We start from the raw sequence: 23,512 nt of genomic DNA, 5'->3' as shown, positions 1-23,512 counted from the left end.
ATATGAAATTCTAATAACTTTTGCTGAATTGGGATAACCTTGCTGCAGCTCTGTTACAGTACCTTCCAAAGTCAGGGCAGATCTCTGTGTGTATGGGTTACCTTTTTGACCTCAGACCTTTATGTTCTTATAGGATAAGAAGGAAGATCGCCCGACAGTTGTCCTAGGCCTCACCCTTAAAGGAATTCACATCTATCAGGTAACAGAATGAAATGAAAGCTATTGATGTACCATTAACTTCATCTAGCCCTCAGCACTCCCTTCTCCCTGTCTCCTTTATGTTCACCAGACTCTGTATTTCACATTCTTGATTGCATGTGAATTCCTTGCAACCCCTCCCCCCCTTTATATCCGCTAGCCCTTGTGTCATTGTGTGTTTGATACGTTGCAGGAGGTGAACCATGTCAGCCAGCTGCTCTACGACTTCCCCTGGTCACACATTGGGAAACTTGGGTTTCTGGTGAGTGTAGCAGAATATGGAGCATCTGTCTGGAAGGCAGGCAGCTTGGAACCTGGCAAAGCTGTTGGCTTGCCTGCATTGCCATGCAAGCTTTACTAGTATAAATAAAAATGTATTGATCTTTGTCACTGACTGAAAACATGCCTCTCCTCGTTGTTCTGGGATCGCTCCTTCTGTTTGTTCAGGGGAAAAAATTTGAGATCCAGCCGGACGGTTTGCCCTCTGCCCGGAAGCTGGTGTACTATACGGGTTGCCCTTTCCGGTCACGGCACTTGCTGCAGCTCCTGAGCAACAGCCACCGACTCTTTTTGAACATCCAGCCGGTGCTGAAGCAGATCCGAAAGCTGGAGGAGGCTGAAGGTATGTGATGGGGGGCAGACTCCTTTGAGGAGGGGAAAAGAGCCAGGAAGGTAGGTAGGTAGGTAGGTTTGTTACTGTTACTTCATAGTGGCTTCTTATTTGATAGCATTCCTGTCATGAAAGTGAAGATGGTGAGAGGAAGGACAGGGGATCAGGTTTGTTCCCATTGGTTAGCATGAAATGGTTATGACTCCCACTGCAGGACTTGGATTTTCTCACTAGAGACAAAGGGAGATTTCCTCCTTTCCTGAAGTGAGTGGTGATTCTCGCTTGTTGGCTGCTCAACTCACATAAACTTGTTACCTTAAGATATTTTTGACCTTTAGTAAGTTCTGAAAAAGATTTGAATTGTAGGATCTGCAGTTACTCAAGGTATGCTACAAATCATGGTCACACTACTGTATTAAAGGTACCATTTATGAAGGGTTTCTAAATGGTTAATCAATTGCTATAGATTGATTGAGTCCAGCCATTCAGGAGGTTACTTCATAACCATCTGGAACATGTTGCTCATGTTTGTAACATGGGCATAACCTCTAATATATATCTTTAAACATACCCTTAATATATAAATTGTGATTAAAATGATATGAGTGGTCAATCCTGTGGCTTCAGGGTTTAAGATGATCCCTAGAAGGGGCCAGGAAGCAACTTCTTCCTGTGGTATAGTATTGCCCACTTGGGTTAATTATGGGGAATTTACATCTGTCTCTGAACCAGTGAGCATTGGCTATCCTGAGTCAGGATACAGGGCAAGATGACCCATTGGTCACTTCTCGTATGGTCCTTTTCTGTGTTCAGTTTTTTGTGTTCACTGTTAATCACAATTACCATGTGTAAAGGAGGTCACTGAGGAATATGGGTTCCAATCAATGACATGTAACTGTCATCCACTAAAGAATGCTGTTAAACACTAACACAATGCATGTGGGCAGGGTATTCTACGACTGCCATTATGGAGGTTTTGCACCTTCCTCTGTGGTGTCTGGTGCTGACAACTGTACCAGACAGGATATTGGGCGAGATGGACCATTGGTCTCAACCCAGTCTGGCAAATCTTGTAATATTTGTGAAAACAAAATGCAGCAGGTTTGGAAATGCATAAATGTCAGGAGTCAAAGTGGGCTCTACTTGTGACACACACACACACACACACACACACACACACACACACACACACACACACACACACACACACACACAGAGAGAGAGAGTTCTGATAGTTCTTTCCCATTCCCTTGTGGCTTATTTAGGACTCGATCCTGTGAGGTGCTGAGCACCAACTCCCATTGACTTTAATGGGAGTTCAGTGCATACATAAAAATTCCATTTCTTTTACAGCTTTCAAGTCTTATCCACACAAGAAAATTGACCCATTACTGATGACTGTGAGCAGTAAGTTCTCCCAGGACTAGTGTTTTGAAAATAGCTTTATCCCATCTCCTATACTAGCATTTAAACACCTTTGAACACCAATACAGGAGGACCCCTGCTGACAACTGTTTTCAGTGCTGTTTTCAGTCAGTTTTCTAGTGCAGGTGGGCTCAGTCTTGCCACTGCTGAAGTAATTGGGAGTTTTGCTTTTTAAAAGCATGGGAGCAGGATCAGTCCCTAAGCTACTAAGTGCTTGGACATACAGAACCTACTTTCTCGGCCTGCCACACAAGCTACCTTGCTCATCAAAATACTTTCACATTGTCTTAATTTAGTGAGACATTTTCAGCTCCACAGACCTTTTATAGCTGGTTATTGCTTTTCATTTTAAGAATGATCATTGTAGGTTGCCTAGGTAACATAACTCAACCAAAACATGTCTGTTTTACTCCACACCTGGGGTGAATCTCTCCCTGTCTGGCTGCTCTAATTCACCAGATCTTAGCTAAGATGTAAATTATGCATCTCAGAAATAATAATGTTAATAGCCAGCTGGGTGTCTCCTAATCCATCAGAATGCATAGTATATAAAAATGTGGTATTATTTTTGCTTCTGTTGGTTTTTAATACCTAATGTATGATTTTTCTTCCCCACCTCATGTTCTTGGTGCTCTGCTGATTTACAATCATTTGGATTAATATTTGCTGTCTGTAAATAAGTTCAAATGTCCCTTAAATGGGGACAATGATACTAATACACCCTTACAAGCCTAGGGGCTATGTAAGTGCTAAGTATTATGAATTTAAAACTATTAATTCTGAATGACTGAACACATGGCTACTGGAGGGGATGACACTTCAGAATGTTAAATATGCAGTCACTGTTATACAGCTTTACTTTTTTTTAATCTAAAAAAACAATCCTCATCTTAACTTTGCAAGCCCTCTCTGTGGAGCCACAAAATCTAAATCAAAGTTAATAGCCAGGACTTTCAAAAGGGACTAGTGGTTTTTTTTGGATTCCCAGCTTGACACATTGCAGGGCCTGATTTTCAGAGTGGGGAATCCTCTTCACTCTCTGAAAATCAATTACCTTCAAGGTTACTTAAGTTGGGCACCCAAAATTCCTGGTCACTTTTAAAAAATAAATAAATAAATAAAATTAGAGTTTGTGCAGCTTCATTAGTTCCTTTTCCCAACAATACCTGATAGATGTCATGAGCAGCTCCTCTCTCCATGCTCAAAAAGAGCAGTAGTGGCTCAAAGTCCAATATCTCTGCTTCAGTGGACTTAGCCACTAAAATTCCTCTCAAATGTGGAAACCAGGATTGTTTGAAGGAGTGGGAGGTCTGTTAAACCTCACTGTTGAAAAGCAGACTGAATGGCATTGGAGGAGGATGACAAGAGTTTCTAAGGAGACAGATGGGATCTGGGGTGGGAGAGGGACTTTTCTTCAAGTTCTTCCTTTTTTATGTTGGCTTGAGAAGGAAAGGTGAGGAGTGTATGGAAGAATGGCTGGGAACAGCTTGCATGGAAAAGAAGAACACTCCTTCCTGGTTTCCCTGTCTCTTTCAGTTTGGTATCTAAAGCAGTAGCCCTGGCAATAATTTCAGTTGCCTACGGTTAATAGTTTGTACAGCCACAGCATAATGACTCCATCAGTCAGCTAGGCTTGTATTTTAAAATATTGTTGATCTCCTGCTCCTGCTCCTCCTCACATAAATCCAGTATTGAAAAGTTATTCTGGGAAAAAATCCAAAGAATCCATTTGTATTGGGATGGGGAGCACTTTGTGGACGCTTATGATCGCCCTTATTTATCTTGGCAGTTGAACTCCATAACAGAAACTAGTGAGCAGGAGGGTATAAAAATGGGGGGGAGGGTACAGTTGCCTTCTTTTAGTCCTTAGGAAAGCAGTGTGCTATCCAGAGCTCTAGGCATTAGACAGAGCTCCGCATAATGTGGAGAAGACTGAGGTCATGTCACTTAATGATAGGTGGAGCAGGGACATTGTGCATTGCTTGCAAGGAAGGCTGAAGTCCTTAAGGATCTGGATGTTAAATTACACCCAAAAATAAACTAAATCAATTCATTTTATAGGATAGCTCCCTTCTCTTCCCACTTCCTAAAGGTTGTTAATAAGAACTTCAGTAGGTTGAGTTCACTTCTGTTGCCCACCAGTAGAAGATGGGATGTGGTGAGCAACCCAGGCGTCCACCTGGTGGTCTGGTTCAGGTTCACTTTTTTCCTCCTTGTTCATTTTCTGCCACAGCCTTGCCCTCTTACTCTTGAGTTTGCTTTCCTCTTTCTTCCACCACAATTACACAATGGGTGCAATTAAACACAGCACTAAGCACTCGTGACAAGTTTGATGTGACCAGCATGCCTGAAGGGAGTCGGGGGTGCAGAAGGAGAGAGATGAGGTAGGAGGGTAAACCAGCACAAGGAATGTGACGGTAGCTTACATATGTATGAGTGCATAAAGGGCTCAGTAGTGACTCACTAAAGAGACTGTCTAAAAAGAAACCTAAAGCGCTGTGGCATATGGTTCCCATCTCCAACCCCGCCAGACCTCACAGGTCCTCAGAGGAAGGTGGATTAGAGCTGGCTTTAGCATTCGCTGAGCCCCAACCGGGGATTGATGAAAATGGGCCACATGCTGGCTCCCTTTCCCATCCCGCTGCCGGGTAGATAAGGTGTTTCACTGTCTGATCTTGCTTGCAGGAGTGGGGAAAGGGGGAAGAGAAAGTGATTATGCTGGCTCAGGTAGTGAAATCCTGCATGGGGACTCCAAAAGCCAGTAAGTCTAGCAGTCCCCATCAGTGCTTGGCCTAGGTTCCCAGCTGCACCCAATATCCACTGTTACTTAATCTCTCTGTGCCCCCATTCCCCACCTGTAAAATGGGGGGGATTGCACTTCATATGTCTCGGCGTGTTGTGAGGATGTTTATCTGAAGAGTGCGGATACTAGCGTGATGGGGGCTATATAATTACAATGGGTAGAGGAATGGGAGGCACAGAGAAGATGGTTGAGACTCCCTGGCTTGGGACTGATTGCATATTTGCTTTGTCATACTTTACAGCAGCCCTGAGACTGCACTAAAATGTGCCTGCTGACTGTTGCCTTCAGAATAGATGGAGCACAGTGTGAGTCCCTTGCTGTCCCTTGCCTCCTGCGTGAGGGAGTCTTGCCTAGGCCTAGCTGGGTGTCCACTCTCAAACATCACCACCCTTTCAGGTACTGTGACAGTCTGGTCGGGCAGCAGTCCAGACCAGTCGGGTTGTCACCATTTGCCCTGCAACTCCATGCCTTTCAGTGCCTTGCTACTGTAGCAACCAGCCTGGGGTACTCAGTCAGCAAGTAGTATACATGTCTCTCACAGCCCGGGTCCGGCAGCTCTGACCCCAGTCTTGGTTACAACCAACAAGGTGACCCCAACTCGTTCCCAGCCCCAAACCCTGTGCTCTGCAATGTCCAGCCTTCTCCTGCACTGTTCAGAGAAATAATAAAAATTTCTTTTGTAGAGACACAAAAGTACATCACAGTTCATTGACTTAACTGGGGTAAATGCACCCTTTCATTTAAATGCTGTACTGAGTTGGTTTATAGTAAATATAAAAGAAATTTATTAACAAGAGGTCATAGGTTAAGAGATGCCAAGTAAAAGCAATAAAGTTAAAAAGGGTCACAAGCAAATAAAATCGTAAAACATGCATCTAAAAGTCTAGAACTTAATTTAACAAGGTACAAGCTTTGTTAAAGATGTTTTTTCTCACCTGTATTTATTTCCCAGAGACTTCAAGCACCCTTAGTTGAAGGACCAATCTTTCTCAGCTCACAAGAGTTCTGTTCCCGATGAAGTGAGCTGTAGCTCATGAAAGCTTATGCTCCAATAAATTTGTTAGTCTCTAAGGTGCCACAAGTACTCCTTTTCTGTTTGCAGATACAGACTAATACGGCTGCTACTCTGAAACTTGTCTGTCTTGTGATGGATGCCAAAGATTGCTTCTCTCCTTACTTACATCTTCCAAAGTTCAATGAACTTGTTTCAAGAGGCAGGATGACCTCATGCTGGTTTCCCCCCATCCCCCTGCTGACATTCTGTATAAATGGAGCTCCCGTTGTTTCTGATCACACCATGCTTAATTTATGAAGGAGACAGGTAAATAGCTGCCTTCTCTCCTGTCTGGAAGGGAACCTGTTTCTCCCTATTAGTTTTAAAATCTGGGGCCACAATATCATTAAGAATCAACATTTACCCATATAGTATTTACATATATTGCACAACATTACTGTTCACCAGTATGTCCTTAGCTTTCAGAAAAGACCTCACTCAATAATATTGTATACAGTCAGTTGATTCAATTGCTTATCGCTTGAGGTTCAACCCCCTGTGTTTATAAATAGTAAATCTTTGAAATGGACTCTTTGAAAAGTAAAACCAAAACCTAACTTCTCTCTCCTGCTGGGTGCAGATGCCATGCTCCCTTCTCCCCCATTTGTTAGAGAGAGGTTTGCCTCCCCCTCCTTGTTAGCTTAACGGGTCTGTTTACTCAATATGTGAGCACATTCTCCTTCTCTTTCACAGAACTTTGGAAGCAACCCCCAGGTGGGGAAAACACAGTTCCTTTGTCTAAGACAGACCTGTTTACCAACTGCCTGGCATACCTGTTTTAAACACTCTTTAGTAATCATTCCAGAATATGTCCTAACTCTTCATAAACATTGCAGACATGCATCATGGAAGAATATTAATGATCAGTGAGTTATTAGTTCTCAAATGATACCTCACCCAGCATATTTTGCACAAAGCTTATTATGATAGCATGTAGCATGTGACAGGGTGCTTGGTGTCACAGCCACTCAAGCCCTCTCCTCTGGGCTGTGCCAGCTCTTTGCCTTGCAAGTTAACAATAGATGCACCCCAGTCCCCAAGCCCCTTTGAAGCATTCCTGTGTGATACCCAGCCCCTGACACAGGTGAAAGGATAAAGATTTTACTAGAAACAAGTGTGATGAAAACACTGGTAACTTGCAATACAAAACAAAATAATAAAATGTGAATGTGGGTCTGCACTTAATAGTTACCTTTCTTATCTACAGGTTTCAGAGTAGCAGCCATTAGGTTTTCCTCCCCCAAAGTTTGTCTGTTGCAGAGCTGGCTGGCTTCACAGGAATCAGGATCGAGTATTTAATGAGAACACCTCTGTTCCTCAAGATGTCTCTTCAGTGCATGGATCCACAGTGTCTTTCCAAATTCTCTGTTATAAAAAAACAGGTTTTTGTCTTTACTCATAGGAAGGGTGGTCTCCTATCTGCTTCAGTTGTCTCCATTAGCTTTCCACTGAAAGTCTTGGAGCAAGACCAGTCAGTTGAACCTTGCATTGCATCACTGGCTAAACAGGGTGGGGTGACACCTCCCTCCTGCCTGAATGGGCCATCATGAGACACATCCCCTGGTGACTAACTTTTTACTCCCAGTCCATAAAGTAGACATTCAGTATAAATACATAATTCCTTCAATATTACCCATACAGACATCTTGCAATGTATGGTTTCAGAGTAGCAGCCATGTTAGTCTGTATTCGCAAGAAGAAAAGGAGTACTTGTGGCACCTTAGAGACTAACAAATTTATTAGAGCATAAGCTTTCGTGAGCTACAGCTCACTTATCGGAATGCATCCGATGAAGTGAGCTGTAGCTCAAGAAAGCTTATACTCTAATAAATTTGTTAGTCTCTAAGGTGCCACAAGTACTCCTTTTCTTCTTGCAATGAATGTGAATCTTGACAGGTTACAAGTTTCTGTAGATACCTTAGATGTTACTCCTTATGGATAACTATCCTGCAAGTCGTGTTTGGTGTTCATGAGTGTGTCAGGTCTGAGGTGAGAGTTGTTTGTGAAGATCAAGGGGACTCTTTGCCAAGGAGCCTCAGTGTGATATGCAGTAGTGTTGCAGACCCACCATCTAATCTGTGGATTGCTGTAGGAGCTGATGCACATGGGAGGATCTTTGCCTGAGGAGATCTGTTAACTTTTCAGCCCTTCTGTTCTGCCAGACTGGTGGAAAGGGGTTGAAGCAAAGAAGAAAATTTGGTCTTTTTGTGCTTAATACTGGTCCTGGGGATGGTCTGTTCGGTGTAGAGAGCTAAGCATCTTGCTATCTCTTGTTTGAATGACCCCAGGACCTGCTATAGAAATTTGTGGGGAGGGACCCAATTAAGATATGTTCCCAGTGGGGGCATAGCCTCATGTTCCCTTTCATCCACTGCCTACCACTTATAGACAATTCCCTTGTGCCCCTACAGTTGCGCCGAACCCACCCATTTCTTTCAGATTATGGGCCCTTCGCTGATCAGCGTGCTGAAACCGCAACAGACCACCGTCCCACATGAAACTCAGGACAGTCTCCCTTCTTGAGGGTCCTACTCCTTACAATGGTTTTCTCTAAAGCAGGAGTCATGGTGAAGAGAATCAATTAATTTTAGTATCTGTTCGGATTTAATTTGTTTTATCTCTCATTGGTTCCTTTTCTCCCCCTGCCCCCCGTCTGTAGAGAAGAAGCGTTATCGAGAATCCTACATCAGTGACACTCTGGAGATGGACCTTGACCCGTCAGATAAACACTCCCACAGCAGTGGCAGCAGTGGGGGCAGCCGGAGGAACAATCGACTATCTCGTCAATCAACTGGGAGCCACGGCAGCTCGCACACGTCTGGCATTGAGGCTGATTCGAGGCACAGGATGTCAGTGGAAATGTCCGTGGATGAGCCCTTTGGTATCGACCGGGTTCATCGGAAGGAGAAATCATGCAGCTCGACCGTTAGCTATGGCAGCTCTGGTATTGACGGTGGTGGCAAAGGGAGAGCTGAAGATGACTCTCAGGATGGCGGTAAGGAAGTGGGGGAGCATGTAGTGTTTAACAACCCTGGTCCCATGCTGTTGTGCTAGAAAGGAGGAGGTAATGAAACTTCAAATGACTTGGTAGAGTAGAGACCTGATGTTAACTGCTCTTCTGTCTCTTCCAGAGGTTGAGCTGGCAGTGGATGAGCCAGAGGAGGTGCCTGTGGATGAACCTGTAGAGAGAAACCAGTTGGAGGAGGCAGCTAAAGGAGAGTCTGTCAGTTCTCTTGCTTTAGATGCACTTTGCTGTCAAGGTGAGTTGGCTTTCTGTAGTCATTCCATGCTCCCCTCGAGGTTGCATGTAGTTTCATGGAGATGTGCATGGCAAGCACAGAATCATCCGGAAGAGATTCCAAGGCAGGCGTGCTGGGAATTGACTCTGAGTGTTACAGTTCAGTTATCTCTCTGTGGCTTAAGACCAGACTGGAAGCCAGGTCCTATAGAGGTGAAATGCAAGTGTGCTATATTATACGGCAACATAGTCCCTGTCCTCCCATAATGGCCTCTGTTTTTCCCTTACCCATCTCAGATTTTTTTAATTGATTCGTGAACACTTCTTCTGTGTGACTTGAAAACGTACGTAAGCCTTTCCAGCAAAGAAATTGACTGATGTACGTTGTGAAAGGCAGACGTGTTCAATCACAAGTTGTTGGGCTTGGTGAGGTTCTGCGGCTTGTTATGCAGGCCTCCAGTGATCATAGTGGTCCCTTCTGACCCATGAATCTGTCACATTCCAAGCGTTAAAGCCGGGTGAGACTGATGTGAATATGAAACTAGGGAGTTGAAATAGCCCTGATAATGCTGTTTGTTCTAATTCAGCCTTTTGGCCTCAGCCCTGAGATTGAAAGACCCATGAGTATTAGTGACTGAAACAACATCTGAGAGTGTCTTTCAAATGAGCTTGGGAGGTGCGTGGTATGGGACTAGCTGAACATTGTAACCATCTGAGGAGATGTATTGTAAATTCTTTTCACATGAACTGCTGTAAATGTTTCAGTGCAAATCTATAATCTGAATTTTAATCTCTTCCTCTGCAGCCCTTAAACAGAAGCCTCTCCCTATGGTACAAGTCACACTGCTAAAAATGAGAGGCCAAAGTGTGGAATCTCTTCATCAGGTGAGAGGAAACAGCAGGCTAGTGGATCTGACTGTGGATATTAGGCCAAATTCTGCTCTCCTTTACACAGCTGTAAATCAAGTCAGAGGGGCTCCTCTGGATTTACACTGGCATAAGTGAGACCAGAAGTTGACCAGTAATTACTACTAGAGATGGGATGAGGAGGCAACATTTGGATCCAAATTATAATGAGAAGGTTTGGAGTGAGCAAGACTGAAATCTTGCAAACTGTCCTTGGATTTAGGCTTCCAAAAAGGAAATAGAAAATAAGCCACTTCGAGTTTTGAGTCCAAACCAGAGCCAAGACCGTTCGGGTGATTTTGGATTTGAGAGGCAAACTCAATTTCCTCTCTGCTTCTAAAGTTGGAAGAGGTTCAAAGCTGAGGGACTGGTTTTGCTCCATCTGTAATTATTACTGTTTGTTTCATTGTGCTGCTTGTTTGCTGAACTTTTCTGTCTACGTTTTCTGTCTACGTTTTCTTTTCCCTAAGTCTCTGAGAAAAGAACTATGTATGGCAAAAGAATGTACTGCGTCTTAAGCAATACTGTCTTGCCCTCTGAAATATAAAAAAAGTTTAGAGAAGTTTTTAAATGTAGAAGTGTGGCTATAGTAATAGAAAAAACTTTAATATGACTCTGTCATGGGGATCCCCAGTTATTCCCTCTGAGTCCAAATCAGACTTGCTCAGCTAAGAAATCTGACTTTTTTCCCCCTCCCTCCCTCCACCCCTAAACTGCAAACACTTCCTCCATCTCTCTTTCAAGTCAGTCTGGGGTCTTTCTGCCTCTTTGGTCAACAGTGATAAATCTCCACTTGGAGTTTACCTGTCTCTTATTGATCCATTAGACTAGACTAGACTAGAATCCATCTTATTCTTCCAAAACTGTTGGTTCTTCAGGGCAAACCGTAGTAAAAACTTATTTCTGCTGTCAAGTTGAACAGAGGTGACTCAGACATACAGGGAGCAGACATGTTCAGTAAGATGTGGATTTTTTTCTTTTTACATTAGTCAGTTTCTGACCACACACTTGCAGTGCTTTCCACTGATAATATTCAGTCTATTTTGGCCCCAGATTCAGACACGTTAACAGTTTTTTTTTTATAAGAATAGTTCTGATTTAAATATAGGTTTGACACATTTCAACAGATCTTTTCTTTCTGATGGCTGCCTCTTTTACCAGCATTTATATACGGAATAGTCAGTTTGTGACTTTGGGCCTTTTTTTCTTGTATACAAGGCTGTGTAACTGAATAACTGTATTATCAGTAGGATTTTCAAAAGCACTCTGTGTTTGAACTCTTCTCTCAAGGCAGAGCTGGGGTCGTCAGCCTGGCATAGCAGAAGAGTTGAGCCAATGCTGAGTGCTTTTTGAAAGGGGGGTGGGTGTGTGTGTGTGTGTGTGTGTGTGTGTGAGAAATCTCTCGCGTGCGCTCTCTCTCATATATATATATATATATATATATATATATATATATATATATATATATACACAGACACACACACTAAACATTTCTCTCGATACATGTGGACAAAATTTTATGTCTGCATTGATAAGGTAAGTTATTTTTGTTTGAATGCTATATTGCTAGAATTTAATCTTAAAACCAATTTAAGGAATAACTATCAAGAGCCAGGGCTGGTCAGTAATTCCTCAGTAAAGGCCAGGTCACTATTGCTCATGCTAAATGAATTCTGCCTTTAAATGCTACTGCTAGTACACTGCTCCGATTTTTCCATTTCTACGTAATGTGTGGATTAATTGTACTTGGCATTTGTGTTAATGTTAGACACAAAGCTCATCAGTTTTCACAGTTGCTTTCTGAACCTTCCTTTTAGCTCATAAAATCTTAGTGGACCCAATCCCAATGTTTTCTAGTGCTTGTTTTTCATATGTAGCCAGAAGCTGACCTCCCCAGCTCTGCCAGGAAGTGCCACTTCAGCCACACTTTACTCCTGTCAGATGCTCCATTCATTGTACTTGATACTGGGGACACAGTGTACAGAGATCAGAATCTGGATGAAATAGATGGGCAGTTAAGTGAATTCACAATTTCATCATGGTTCACAGCTTCTTCATTTAGACAGTGCCCTTAGAAAGCTGATGGGGAGGGAGGGGAGGGAGGTGTGGTTTGAGGGAACAGGAACAGTTTAAGGATGAGCATTAGGAGCCAGCATCCTTAGGCTATGTAATGCTGTGTTTCAGCTCATAGTTATTTCCTCATTTGTGTCTTACTGAACCATCAGGTGAGACAGCCTAAAGACAGGAGCTGTGCAGACCAGCACAGCCAGAGTTTGGATGACATCCGTCTTTACAAGCATCAGCATCCACCACTAAGCTCCACGTTATCTTCGGACACCTCCCACAGCTACACGTTTGGTTGTGCACTGGAGGATAAGCTGGCCAACTACGGCTGTGTTTATTCAACAGTAGACTGCAAAACCAAGTCCGCCCTCTATGGAAAGAGATCCATGAACTGCCTGTCTCTGGATCTCTTGGGAGAAGACCAGCTGCCGGAGGAGTTTGTAGTGTAGCCAGGTCGGCAAGGTCCTAACCGAGGAGACTGCTCATTAGGGAAATAAAAGCTACTATATATACCTCATCAATGCACGATACATTGCTTTTGTTCTCGCAGGTGATTGGTAAATGACTTTTGTACCCTATTAAGGGATGTATAAGTAGTGCCACAACCCAACAAACCTGACAAAAGTGCAAGTTTATTACAGGGAAGCACTTTAATTAAAAAGAAAAATACTGGCATTGGAATATCTGTCCTCTACCCAGCGCACTGGTAAAGTGGACTGCCCCAATAGAACAGACAAATTTTTTTGTTTAAAATACCAGTGGGCAGTTGGCCCAAAACCTCTAATAAGCTAATAGCACAGAGAGCACATTGAATTGACTTCCCTGAAAAGAACTAGAGTCCATGTCGTTGTGTTTTTTTTGTTTGTTTAGCCACCTGCTTCCTGACCTTTTGTGCCCATAATGTTACGCTAATCCAGTGTGTGATCCCCTTGAATTCACTCTACTGAGGCACCACTGTCAACTGTCGGTTTTCTCCTAAAACATATCTCAGCCCATCAACAACGGGGATGGACCTGTAGCACTGTAATACCTAGAACCCTGTCCTGCTCCCTTTGAAATCAGTGGAAGCTTCACTGTTGGCTTCACTAGGAGCAGGATCTGTCCTATTGTGGGTTTGTTTCTAGGTTCCCTCCCCCACCAAGCCAAAAACATACCAGCAATTGTACCACTGTTTTGTTTTGTGTTTTGTTTTTTTAACTGCATTTTAGAGCAGCGAAATGGGAACCACTGGCCACTAACTATTGCTACAAACCTCCACTATTGATCCCTAGATACAGTCTTCATCCTTGTTATTGTTGGAAAATAACAGGATGACTCCGCTGCTTTCGGCAGTTTGGATTTTGAGGAAGTCGTGATGAAAGTGCTAATTGATTGGCTTTTCAGGAAAGAAGTGTGACTGGAGAAGTTGTCCAAGAATGATCGTGTCTACTTGAATCAGGGCACTTTAAAAAAAAAAAAAAAAAACAAAAAAAAACCTCAATTCCGTATGAATTCACCCTCTGAATTTTGGAGGCCGAACATGGAGAAATAGATTTCAGAGGATGGCTAAAGTAGTTAATAGTGATGATGCCCAGTTTTGGTTTTGATTGGGGCACCCATTTGAAGGGTGACTGTAAGGCACCTCATGAGATATGTTTGTGGTTGTTTGTGTCCAAAGGTTATGGTTTGGGGTTTTTTGAGTGCTATGGAGCTATACCAGTGTTGTGTGAAAGGATACATGCACTGGTTCTATATGATAAAAAGTGCTCATTTTAGGTCTGGAGATGAAATGCTCTCTGCCTTCATTCACAAAAGTGATTGTGTTGTTCCCCCCCCCCCTTTTTTTTTTTCCCACCTGCAGTACTTAAGGGAAAAGGGAGTGACACAATCACCTATAACCCCATGGCCAGGCTGCATCCTGGCGAAATGGAGAAGAATGATGTAACGAATCAATGTTCCATACATCCCCCTTAGCAAAGAATAATTATTTTAGAAAATAAAGCAAAATGTCATCTTGTTGACTTAAAAAATTTGAGTACAGTATTGATCTTGCTGCACTAAAGAGTTGAAAATAGTTGAATCCATGTAAGCTGCAGTCAAACAGTTAAAATTGTCATTGCAGTTTTGAAAGTCCGTTTGAGCCTTTGAAGAGGAAGATGTTCACTGTGATTCCAGCACAAATGGAAAACTGCATTATATTACCATGTTAGGCAGCAGTCAGTTCGATAGTTGCATTGCAAGTGAACTATTAAAATAACCAAGCCAGAAACTCCCTGATATCAGTTATGGTACAAGATTTTCATGCAGATAGGTATATCTCACAACAGCAGATGCATCAAACATTGCTCTGTTGAAAATGCCAGTTGTCCTATTGCTTTAGATGACATTTAACTTACTATACATGAGTCAAGGGTTCTTGGTGGTGTCTTCATTTTTCAGTCATCCTTTGTTATCTTGAGAAGGAAGTGATCTTAAACTTAAGATGCTCAAAACCAGCCATGTAGCATTCTCTCCGACTCAACATATTTTGCTGTATTTTATGGTCAGAAAATGTTTAGAAGGTATTTGAGCTGATGGCTGCTTGAGTGCATGAGTAAAAGTGTGTTGTACTTGCTATGTGTATGAGAATCTTCACAGTTGACTGGTAACTCCTGAACTCCATATCTTGGGTCAGTCCGTGATGGAGCAAAACTTCCTATGAAGTCATTGGGAGTCTTGTTGAATTCAATTTCCCCATTCTCAGCACTGTGTCCGTGGGCCAGATCCTGCACCCACTAACGTAATGTCATTGAATACATTCTCTTAGTAGAAAAGATGCAATACTGACCCCAGTATGTATTTTTTGATAGTGTCTTAGCCTATCAGTCACCTGTAACCACGTTTTATTCCACTGGTATTGCTATTATTACTTTGCAATTCTTTAGAATTTGTATGATGCTGAATTCATCAGTTTACTTTGAGTATCCCAGCAAAGCACAAAACCCTTCTAAATCATACTTGATTATTTTTACTTTGAGTCTAGACAGCGATAGAGCTTTTAATTCTTATGTTATCAGACAAATCCAGCCCCAGTCTAATGGTTGCAACTTTTGGTCACTACCAGAGGCCTATTGAACAGCATGTAAAATGAGTTGAGGAAAGTGGATTCAGTCCAGGATCATGCAGACAAGTGACCTCATTCCATGGAGACTGAACTTGCCTTTTCACTCCTCAACCTGGAGAGACCACCTCAGAGTTGAGATATGCTGGTGGGGGTCTGGGGCTGCTTTTGTTGGCCATGCTGTCTATTCTATCTAAAGAGAGGACTTCAGCCTACAGTGCTGTCACTTTAATGCTAAATTCACTCAATCACTCACCCATTCTAATACAATTCCTCCAGGAATCCTTCTATTGTTAAGACTCTCACTTTCAATTATTTTCAATTCTGGGGAGGTGGAGGGTAAAAATCCAGCAAGGTATTTTTCTCTCTGGAAGTTCTCTGAGCGGGGGGGGGGAGGGGAGGAGAGGAATGTACATGCTGCAGGCTCGCTCACTCTTTTCCATAATAAATTACCTTTAATGTTTGGATATTTGCTATATTCTAATCTAGTGGACTGTCTGAAGTGTTGACTACTTTTTTTAAAGTGCCAGTCTGATCATTGTCACCAAACAGTGAAGTTACATTTTTATCACTGATTTTTGTGCATGTTAGAAACAAACAGACCCACAATTCCAGCAAGATTATGTGAAAACTCTCTCTCCAATTTTTAAATTATTGCTGCCAGTATTTTAAAGTGCTAAGTTTGTGTCTGATTTACAAATGAGGTGGAACACTAATGCCTAAAAGTTAAAGTAGTTCTTCCATGTGTATCCATTGAACACAATTGCTGGTTGTGTGTAAATATATGTATATATTTATTTATTTGGTGTGGAGAGAAAACTCTCCAAACTTTGGGCAGTCTTATCCAGTTGGTACATGCGTCTCATATTGATACTGATGTATGCATATGAAAGGCAGAACAGACCCATTTTTTTGTCTAGATTGAGAGTGACTCACTCTATATCTTACAAACACTGTGAATATATATTATGCAGTCTCTTCTGTATTCATGTGACACTACTGTTTTGACTAGTAATGTACTTTGTTGTCTTTAAATCTAGAAGTTCTATTTTATTATTTGTTTTTGGATTAGTTGTGGTGGGGGTAAAAATAAGCATTTTATCTATGATATGGAACCAGCTGCCGATGTTTGTTTGTACAGCTGTAATGTACTCATGGTATACGTCACTCTATATTTTATGGCAAAAGTTTCTCCTTTCCATGAAAGGAATCTTTGTTTTTAAAAATTTAAATATACATACATATATATAAAAATATATGTACACTTGTAATAAAGGATGGATAGAAAAACACTTGAATGGATTCACGGAGTAGATGTAAATAACATTCTTTCCAGGGGCATTTGGGTTGAGGAAATGTTTTTTGACTTGCTGATGAGGGTTTCCACACTGTATATATTAAACCAGAGTCCCCACAAGTTAAAACTCATTAACCAAATCATTAAAGCAACTGTTTTTATCAGTTGGACTGGCAGGAAGAGAGTAAGTGTGTTGTGGGGTGGATGGTTTTTTTGTTTGTTTTTTTTTTTTTTGTTTTGTTTGGTTTTTTTACAGAGGCAGTGTTCCCAAATTCATCCATGTTTTGTTTTCAGGACTAAGTCTAACTCTGATTAAAATCAGTAGAAAGACTGATGGGAATTGAATCAGGGCCTAAATGTACAAATTAGACTCTGCAAGAGTGAGGTGTTAGTTCTAGATTGTGGATAGGACAGTTGCTGCTCCAGGACTCAGAGCTTCTGGAAGATTCCCAGTGGTGTGAGGACCATCTCCCCATACTGATCACCTTTGGGTAAATCAGCTGCCACCCACCAGAATCTAACTCAAACTTTATTTCTAAAGAACTATTTTCTAAAGAACCCTCTTTCCCATAGCATCTGGGTGCTGGTGTAGTATCTGCCATGTGTAAGGAACCTGTCTCTTTCCCCAGAGCATGAATTGCATTTAATTTTTTTATTACAAAATTTACATTCTCTCTGAGGACAAAAATAAGTCCTTTAAAGAGGTGCCAATAGCTTAGTGGCTGCTCGGATTTCCTCCTCTTTGAGTGGTTTGCTGTATTAGGTTCTGTCAAGGTTCCTTCCCCACTCTGAACTCTAGGGTACAGGTGTGGGGACCTGTATGAAAAACCCTTTAAGCTTATTCTTACCAGCTTAGGTTAAAACTTCCAAGGTACAAACTATTTTACCTTTTGTCCCTGGACCTTATTGCTGCCACCACCAAGCGTCTAACAAAAATAACCGGGAAAGAGCCCACTTGGAAACGTCTTTCCCCCCAAGCCTTACACCCCCTTTCATGGGGGAAGGCTTGATAAAAATCCTCACCAATTTGCATAGATGAACACAGACCCAAACCCTTGGATCTTAAGGACAATGAAAAAGCAATCAGGTTCTTAAAAGAAGAATTTTAATTAAAGAAAAAGTAAAAATCGCCTCTGTAAAATCAGGATGGTAAATACCTTACAGGGTAATCAAATTCAAAACACAGAGAATCCCTCCAGGAAAAACCTTAAGTTACAAAAAGACACACAAACAGGAATATACATTCCATCCAGCACAACTTATTTTATCAGCCATTTAAACACAACAGAATCTAACACACATCTAACTAGATTACTTATTAACCCTTTACAGGAGTTCTGACCTGCATTCCTGCTCTGGTCCTGGCAAAAAAAACAACACACAGACTGAGAGAACCTTTGTCCCCCTGTCCCCCCCCCCCCCCCCAGCTTTGAAAGTATCTTGTCTCCTCATTGGACATTTTGGTCAGGTGCCAGCGAGGTTATCCTAGCTTCTTAACCCTTTACAGGTGAAAGGGTTTTGCCTCTGGCCAGGAGGCATTTAAAGGTGTTTACCCTTCCCTTTATATTTATGACAGGTTCTCTGGCAAATTCATTTCCTACTAACTTGTGCACACCCCATGGTTTATTAAGCTGCCATGTTTCTTTATATTTTTGGTTTCCCTCTGACCATTTCTTGTTGTACAGTAACATCCATAATCTCATAACTGAGACCTTTTTTAGGTCTTATCTTTCTGTAATATCTACTGTACTTGTATCATTTCCTCCACAGCTTTTTCTTTCTTTACCCCCAGAAATATTTTTTCCTTTCTCTTTTTTCTTATTTTGGGAAAACTCTCAGTTTGGAACTGATTTTTTCCATATTAGGATTCTCTAATTCCACATTAAACTTCTCAAAAGGACTCTGCCATCTGCAGTTTTCTTCCGTCTGCCAGACCATAGTGTTGTGTTTGTCTGCTGTGGTGCATTGGCCAATAAATGTTGACCTTCCACACAGTGAAGTTGTTGTATTAGTTGATGTTTGTCCACCTCTTTGAAGAGTAGACTTTTCTGTGGGATTCATCACTGTAGGATCTGAGCATCTTGCAAACATTTAATAAATGTATCCTCACAACATGTACAGTACTTCCCTGTGAAATAGGGAAGTGCTGTAATTACTAGCTGCTGAAAGCCTGTGATGTTGCATGGACAGAATTCATAGTTGTAGTTTTAGTGGTGTGGTTTTTCTTTGTTTTTGTATTGGTTTTTTTAAAGCCAAAAATGGCTGAGAAATTGCATTATAAGAGACTCTGACACCCTGTGGTGATTTGAACTCCATGATACTCAACTAAAAAAACTTTCAACTATGCTTGTATCTGTTTCTATAGCTTCACAGTGACTCAACAGATATTCTAGGCTTCAAATGTTTGGGGTTATTGTTGATTTGTGTGTGGGTTGTTGCGCTGGGAGAGCAGTGTGTGCTATGGGGAGGGGCTATGTGCATTGGGGATTATGAGTATTATGATTATGTTGTGGGTGGTTTTGAAAAACCTTGGTAGTTCAGCCAAGTAATCCTCCATCTGTGCAGTCTCGTTCATACAAACGTCCATGCAAATTAGCTGTAGAGGTAAGGACGGTGATTGGTTGAGTTACTTCTGATATCACAGTGGAATAAGACTTTCCGCATGGCATAGCTACGTACCTCACAGTCGCATAGGTGTAGGCTGAGAATTTTTATTGGATGGTAACAGACTATGAATCCCAGTGACGATTGAACCTGATGATGATCTGAACAAAGAGCTCTCAGCTATGCCTGGAGCACTTTCCTCTGCTTCACGTGGACTCAACAGACATTCTAGATGTGACAATCCTGGAATCTTCTTTACAGATACACCAAACCTCGCTCTAAGGTACTAATAGCACGCAAAGTGTACCGTGACTTTGAGGCAAACACAGGAAGTGCTTCAGAGGCTAGGCCCTAGCCTTAGTGCGTTCCACTCAGACTTGTGGGTAAGTGAAGGGGTACTTTAAGAGGGCTGGCAGAAAAGGGAATCTTGCAAATATGAGGTATAGTGGCAATTTAAGGTAAAACAATAGTCGTGCCTATGTCATATCCTGGAGGACAGCCCAATAGAGGGTAGGGACTTCTCATGTGTATTTCTAAAAGCAAATAGGTGCCTGCAGGTTTCCAGGCCAGGATCAGTAAGTGGTGTCTCCTTGGGGCCTCTCTGTGACAGCACTCTGCCCTGTCTCTCTTCTGCTTCCTCACACATTCTGCATAGATCTGAACCTGGTTGTGACATACACCAATCACAGCCTGTTCACATGCAGTTCCGTGGCTCCTGCTGCAGACTGCTCTGTATACAGTTCCCCAGCATTCAGCTTCCTTCCTAATCCCATTTGCCATGCACGGGGAGGGGGTGAGTGAACCAGGAGCACCCACCTCCCTGCAGACACCCCGTACCCTCTATTCCCCTAGATACACAGCATTGAGTCACTTGCATCCCTTGCCTCATGCAGGCTGCCACAATCCAGCCCCCTGCATCTCCCTGGACACCCAACATCTACCAGCCCCTTGCCTCCATCTAGACACCCAGCCCCCAGAGCTCCCTTCATCCCCCAGCTCCCTGCTTCTCCGACACCCAGCACCACTTTTCTGGCATTTACGGAGCTCTTGACACCACCCCCTTGGCACCCATAACCCTATCTTCTACATAGAGCCTCTCGCCCAACCCTCAGCCATGCAGTACCCATAATGCTTCCACAAGCTCTCACCACCACTCCCAACACTTAACCTCCAACACTTAAACCTTGACTATATTTAAAAGGGGAAACATACAGCAAGGCATGTATTTCTACTCCCTCAAGAGTCCTAGACCATTATGATATCGGAGGTAATTCAACCAATCGTTACCCTTACTATACAGCTAATTTGCCTGCAACTTTTTCATTGTTGCAGAGGAGAGGGAAAAATGATTTAGAGCAGTGGCTCTCAACCTTCCCAGACTACTGTACCTCTTTCAGGAGTCTGATTAGTCTTGCATACCCCCAAGTTTTACCTCAGTTAAAAATTACTTGCTTACAAAATCAAACCAAAAAATACAAAAGTGTCACAGCACGGTATTAACTGAAAAATTGCTGACTTTCTCATTTTTACCATGTAGTAGTAGTAGTAGTAGTAATAAATCAATTTGAATATAAATATTGTACTTACATTTCAGTGTCAAATATATAGAGAGCAGTATGAACAAGTCATTGTCTGAAATTTTAGTTTGTACTGACTTTGCTAGTGCTTTTTATGTAGCCTGTTGTAAAACTAGGCAAATATCTAGATGAGTTGATGTACCCCCTGGAAGACCTCTGCATACCCTCAATGGTATGCATATCCCTAGATGAGAACCACTGATTTATAAAAATCCAACCTATGAGAGGAAATAACTGGGCGTGTTCAGCCTTGAGTAAAGACTACTTGAGGCTGGGGTTAACCTTGTATGTCTTTTAAATATGTTAAGGGCTGTTATAAAGAGGACTAGTTTCAGAGTAGCAGCTGTGTTAGTCTGTATTCGCAAAAAGAAAAGGAGTACTTGTGGCACCTTAGAGACTAACAAATTTATTAGAGCATAAGCTTTCGTGAGCTACAGCTCACTTCATCGGATGCATTTGGTGGAAAATACAGAGGGGAGATTGATATACACACACAGAGAACATGAAACAATGGGTTTTATCATACACACTGTAAGGAGAGTGATGACTTAAGATAAGCCATCACCAGCAGCGGGCGGGGGGGGGTTGAAAGGAGGAAAACCTTTCATGGTGACAAGCAAGGTACGCTATTTCCAGCCGTTAACAAGAATATCTGAGGAACAGTGGGGGATGGGGTGGGAGGAGAAATAACATGGGGAAATAGTTTTACTTTGTGTAATGACTCATCCATTCCCAGTCTCTATTCAAGCCTAAGTTAATTGTATCCAGTTTGCAAATTAATTCCAATTCAGCAGTCTCTCGTTGGAGTCTGTTTTTGAAGCTTTTTTGTTGGATAGCCACTCTTAGGTCTGTGATCGAGTGACCAGAGAGATTGACGTGTTCTCCAACTGGTTTTTGAAGGTTATAATTCTTGACGTCTGATTTGTGTCCATTCATTCTTTTACGTAGAGACTGTCCAGTTTGACCAATGTACATGGTAGAGGGGCATTGTTGGCACATGATGGCATATATCACATTGGTAGATGCGCAGGTGAACGAGCCTCTGATAGTGTGGCTGATGTGCTGGTGATGGCTTATCTTAAATCATCACTCTCTCCTTACAGTGTGTATGATAAAAACCCATTGTTTCATGTTGTGTGTGTGTGTGTGTGTGTGTGTGTGTGTGTGTGTGTGTGTATAAATCTCCCCTCTGTATTTTCCACCAAATGCATCTGATGAAGTGAGCTGTAGCTCACGAAAGCTTATGCTCTAATAAATTTGTTAGTCTCTAAGGTGCCACAAGTACTCCTTTTCGTTTTATAAAGAGGACTGTGATCAATTGCTCTCAATGTCCACTGGAGGCAGGACTGGAAGCAATGGGCTTAATCCGCAGCAAGGGAGATTTAGCGTAGATACTTGAAAACCCTTTCTAACTGCAAGGGTAGGTCAGCACTGGAATAGGCTTCCAAGGAAGGCTTTGGAATACTCATCACTGGAGGTTTGAAAGAACAGATTGGACAAACCCCTGCCAGGGATGGTCAAGGTTTACTTGGTCCTGCCTCAGTCCAGGGGGCTGGGCTTTTGATGACTTCTCGAGGTCCCTTCCGCTCCTACATTTCTGTGATTCTATCTGCAGTAGAACATTCACAATTGTCCTTTTCAACAAAAGGACCTTTCTTTGCATCCATGAAGAGGAAAGGTAATGGGTAGTCTTGAAGCCTGTATTCACTTTATTTAAAATCTTTAACATTAAATTTTAAAATTCCAATTAACTGCTTCTATAGCTGTCCTAATCTTTGACAGACTTGATAAACAAGAATCTTTTTAGATTTTATATTTTGGGATTTTACTTCAAATGGCATGCTACAATAACATTCCAAAGTCAGGCATTTAGAACGGACTCCACCTCTGTTTGAATACAACCCATTCTGAATAATTCAAGGTCACACTAATGTAGTTCATGTTAACCATGTTTTAAAAATAGAATAAAAAGAAACAAGGAGAGGGGAAATCTTGTGTCCCTGTAAACAATTCTATAAAGCTTCATCAACTAACTAAACATTGCAATCAAATGCACTCTAGTTTTGTTCTGGGCTGCTTCAATTGAAGTCAGTGACTTCAGTAGCAGTGGAGTCAATAAAATCTAGAAAGTAGTGTGGAGTTGGGGCACTGTTGTGTCATGTGACTATGGTGACCAATAGAAAATGCTCTCCCAGTTGCCACACTTTGATAATACAGTTCTCTGGAGTTTAGACTTTTTTTTTTTTTAACACCATCTACACACTTTTCAGGGTGAGTGGCGCTTGGCAGCACCACACAAGAGGCTTTTGAGTGCAGAAGCAATTCCTTCACACCTCAATTCCAAGGAAGCAATAGGTGAAGAAATATCCACCTCCATGAAGTAAGTCACATTCAGGGGAAGAGGAGACTTTTGGTGTAAGGGTCTTGGTGCTCTGGTGTGATGCCAGGAGTTAGTGATAAGCAATACAGTTGAAAACAACATGGCAGTATTCCCCAAGGTATAACTGCAGACCCACACATCACTGAAGCTCCAGCTGGTCAATTTTTTAATATGCATGTGTCAAAAAAAACCATGGTTTTCATGAAAAAATCTGTCATTGAAAATGACTTTCCATAAAACTGGGAACTGCAAACTTTTGAGTAAACACTTTACATTT

General features: G+C 42.1%; 1 protein-coding gene across 1 annotated transcript in view; it reads left to right on the top strand.

The window, feature by feature from the left end:
- The window catches only part of FRMD1 (FERM domain containing 1), a 68,143-nt gene extending 51,526 nt beyond the window's left edge, over positions 1-16,617 (top strand). The window contains exons 8-14 of the mRNA XM_038397129.2: positions 134-199; positions 392-460; positions 646-820; positions 8,750-9,085; positions 9,222-9,350; positions 10,134-10,213; positions 12,460-16,617. Coding sequence (XP_038253057.1) covers positions 134-199; positions 392-460; positions 646-820; positions 8,750-9,085; positions 9,222-9,350; positions 10,134-10,213; positions 12,460-12,747 — 1,143 coding nt within the window. The 3' untranslated portion in view covers positions 12,748-16,617. The remainder of the gene's footprint in view (positions 1-133; positions 200-391; positions 461-645; positions 821-8,749; positions 9,086-9,221; positions 9,351-10,133; positions 10,214-12,459) is intronic.
- Positions 16,618-23,512: the final 6,895 nt, after the last annotated feature.

The sequence above is a fragment of the Dermochelys coriacea genome, chromosome 3, assembly GCF_009764565.3.
Source record: "Dermochelys coriacea isolate rDerCor1 chromosome 3, rDerCor1.pri.v4, whole genome shotgun sequence".
In the NCBI taxonomy this organism is placed as follows: domain Eukaryota; kingdom Metazoa; phylum Chordata; order Testudines; family Dermochelyidae; genus Dermochelys; species Dermochelys coriacea.
The sequence above is the reverse complement of the archived record's forward strand: the minus strand, read 5'-3'. Positions and strand labels throughout refer to the sequence as shown.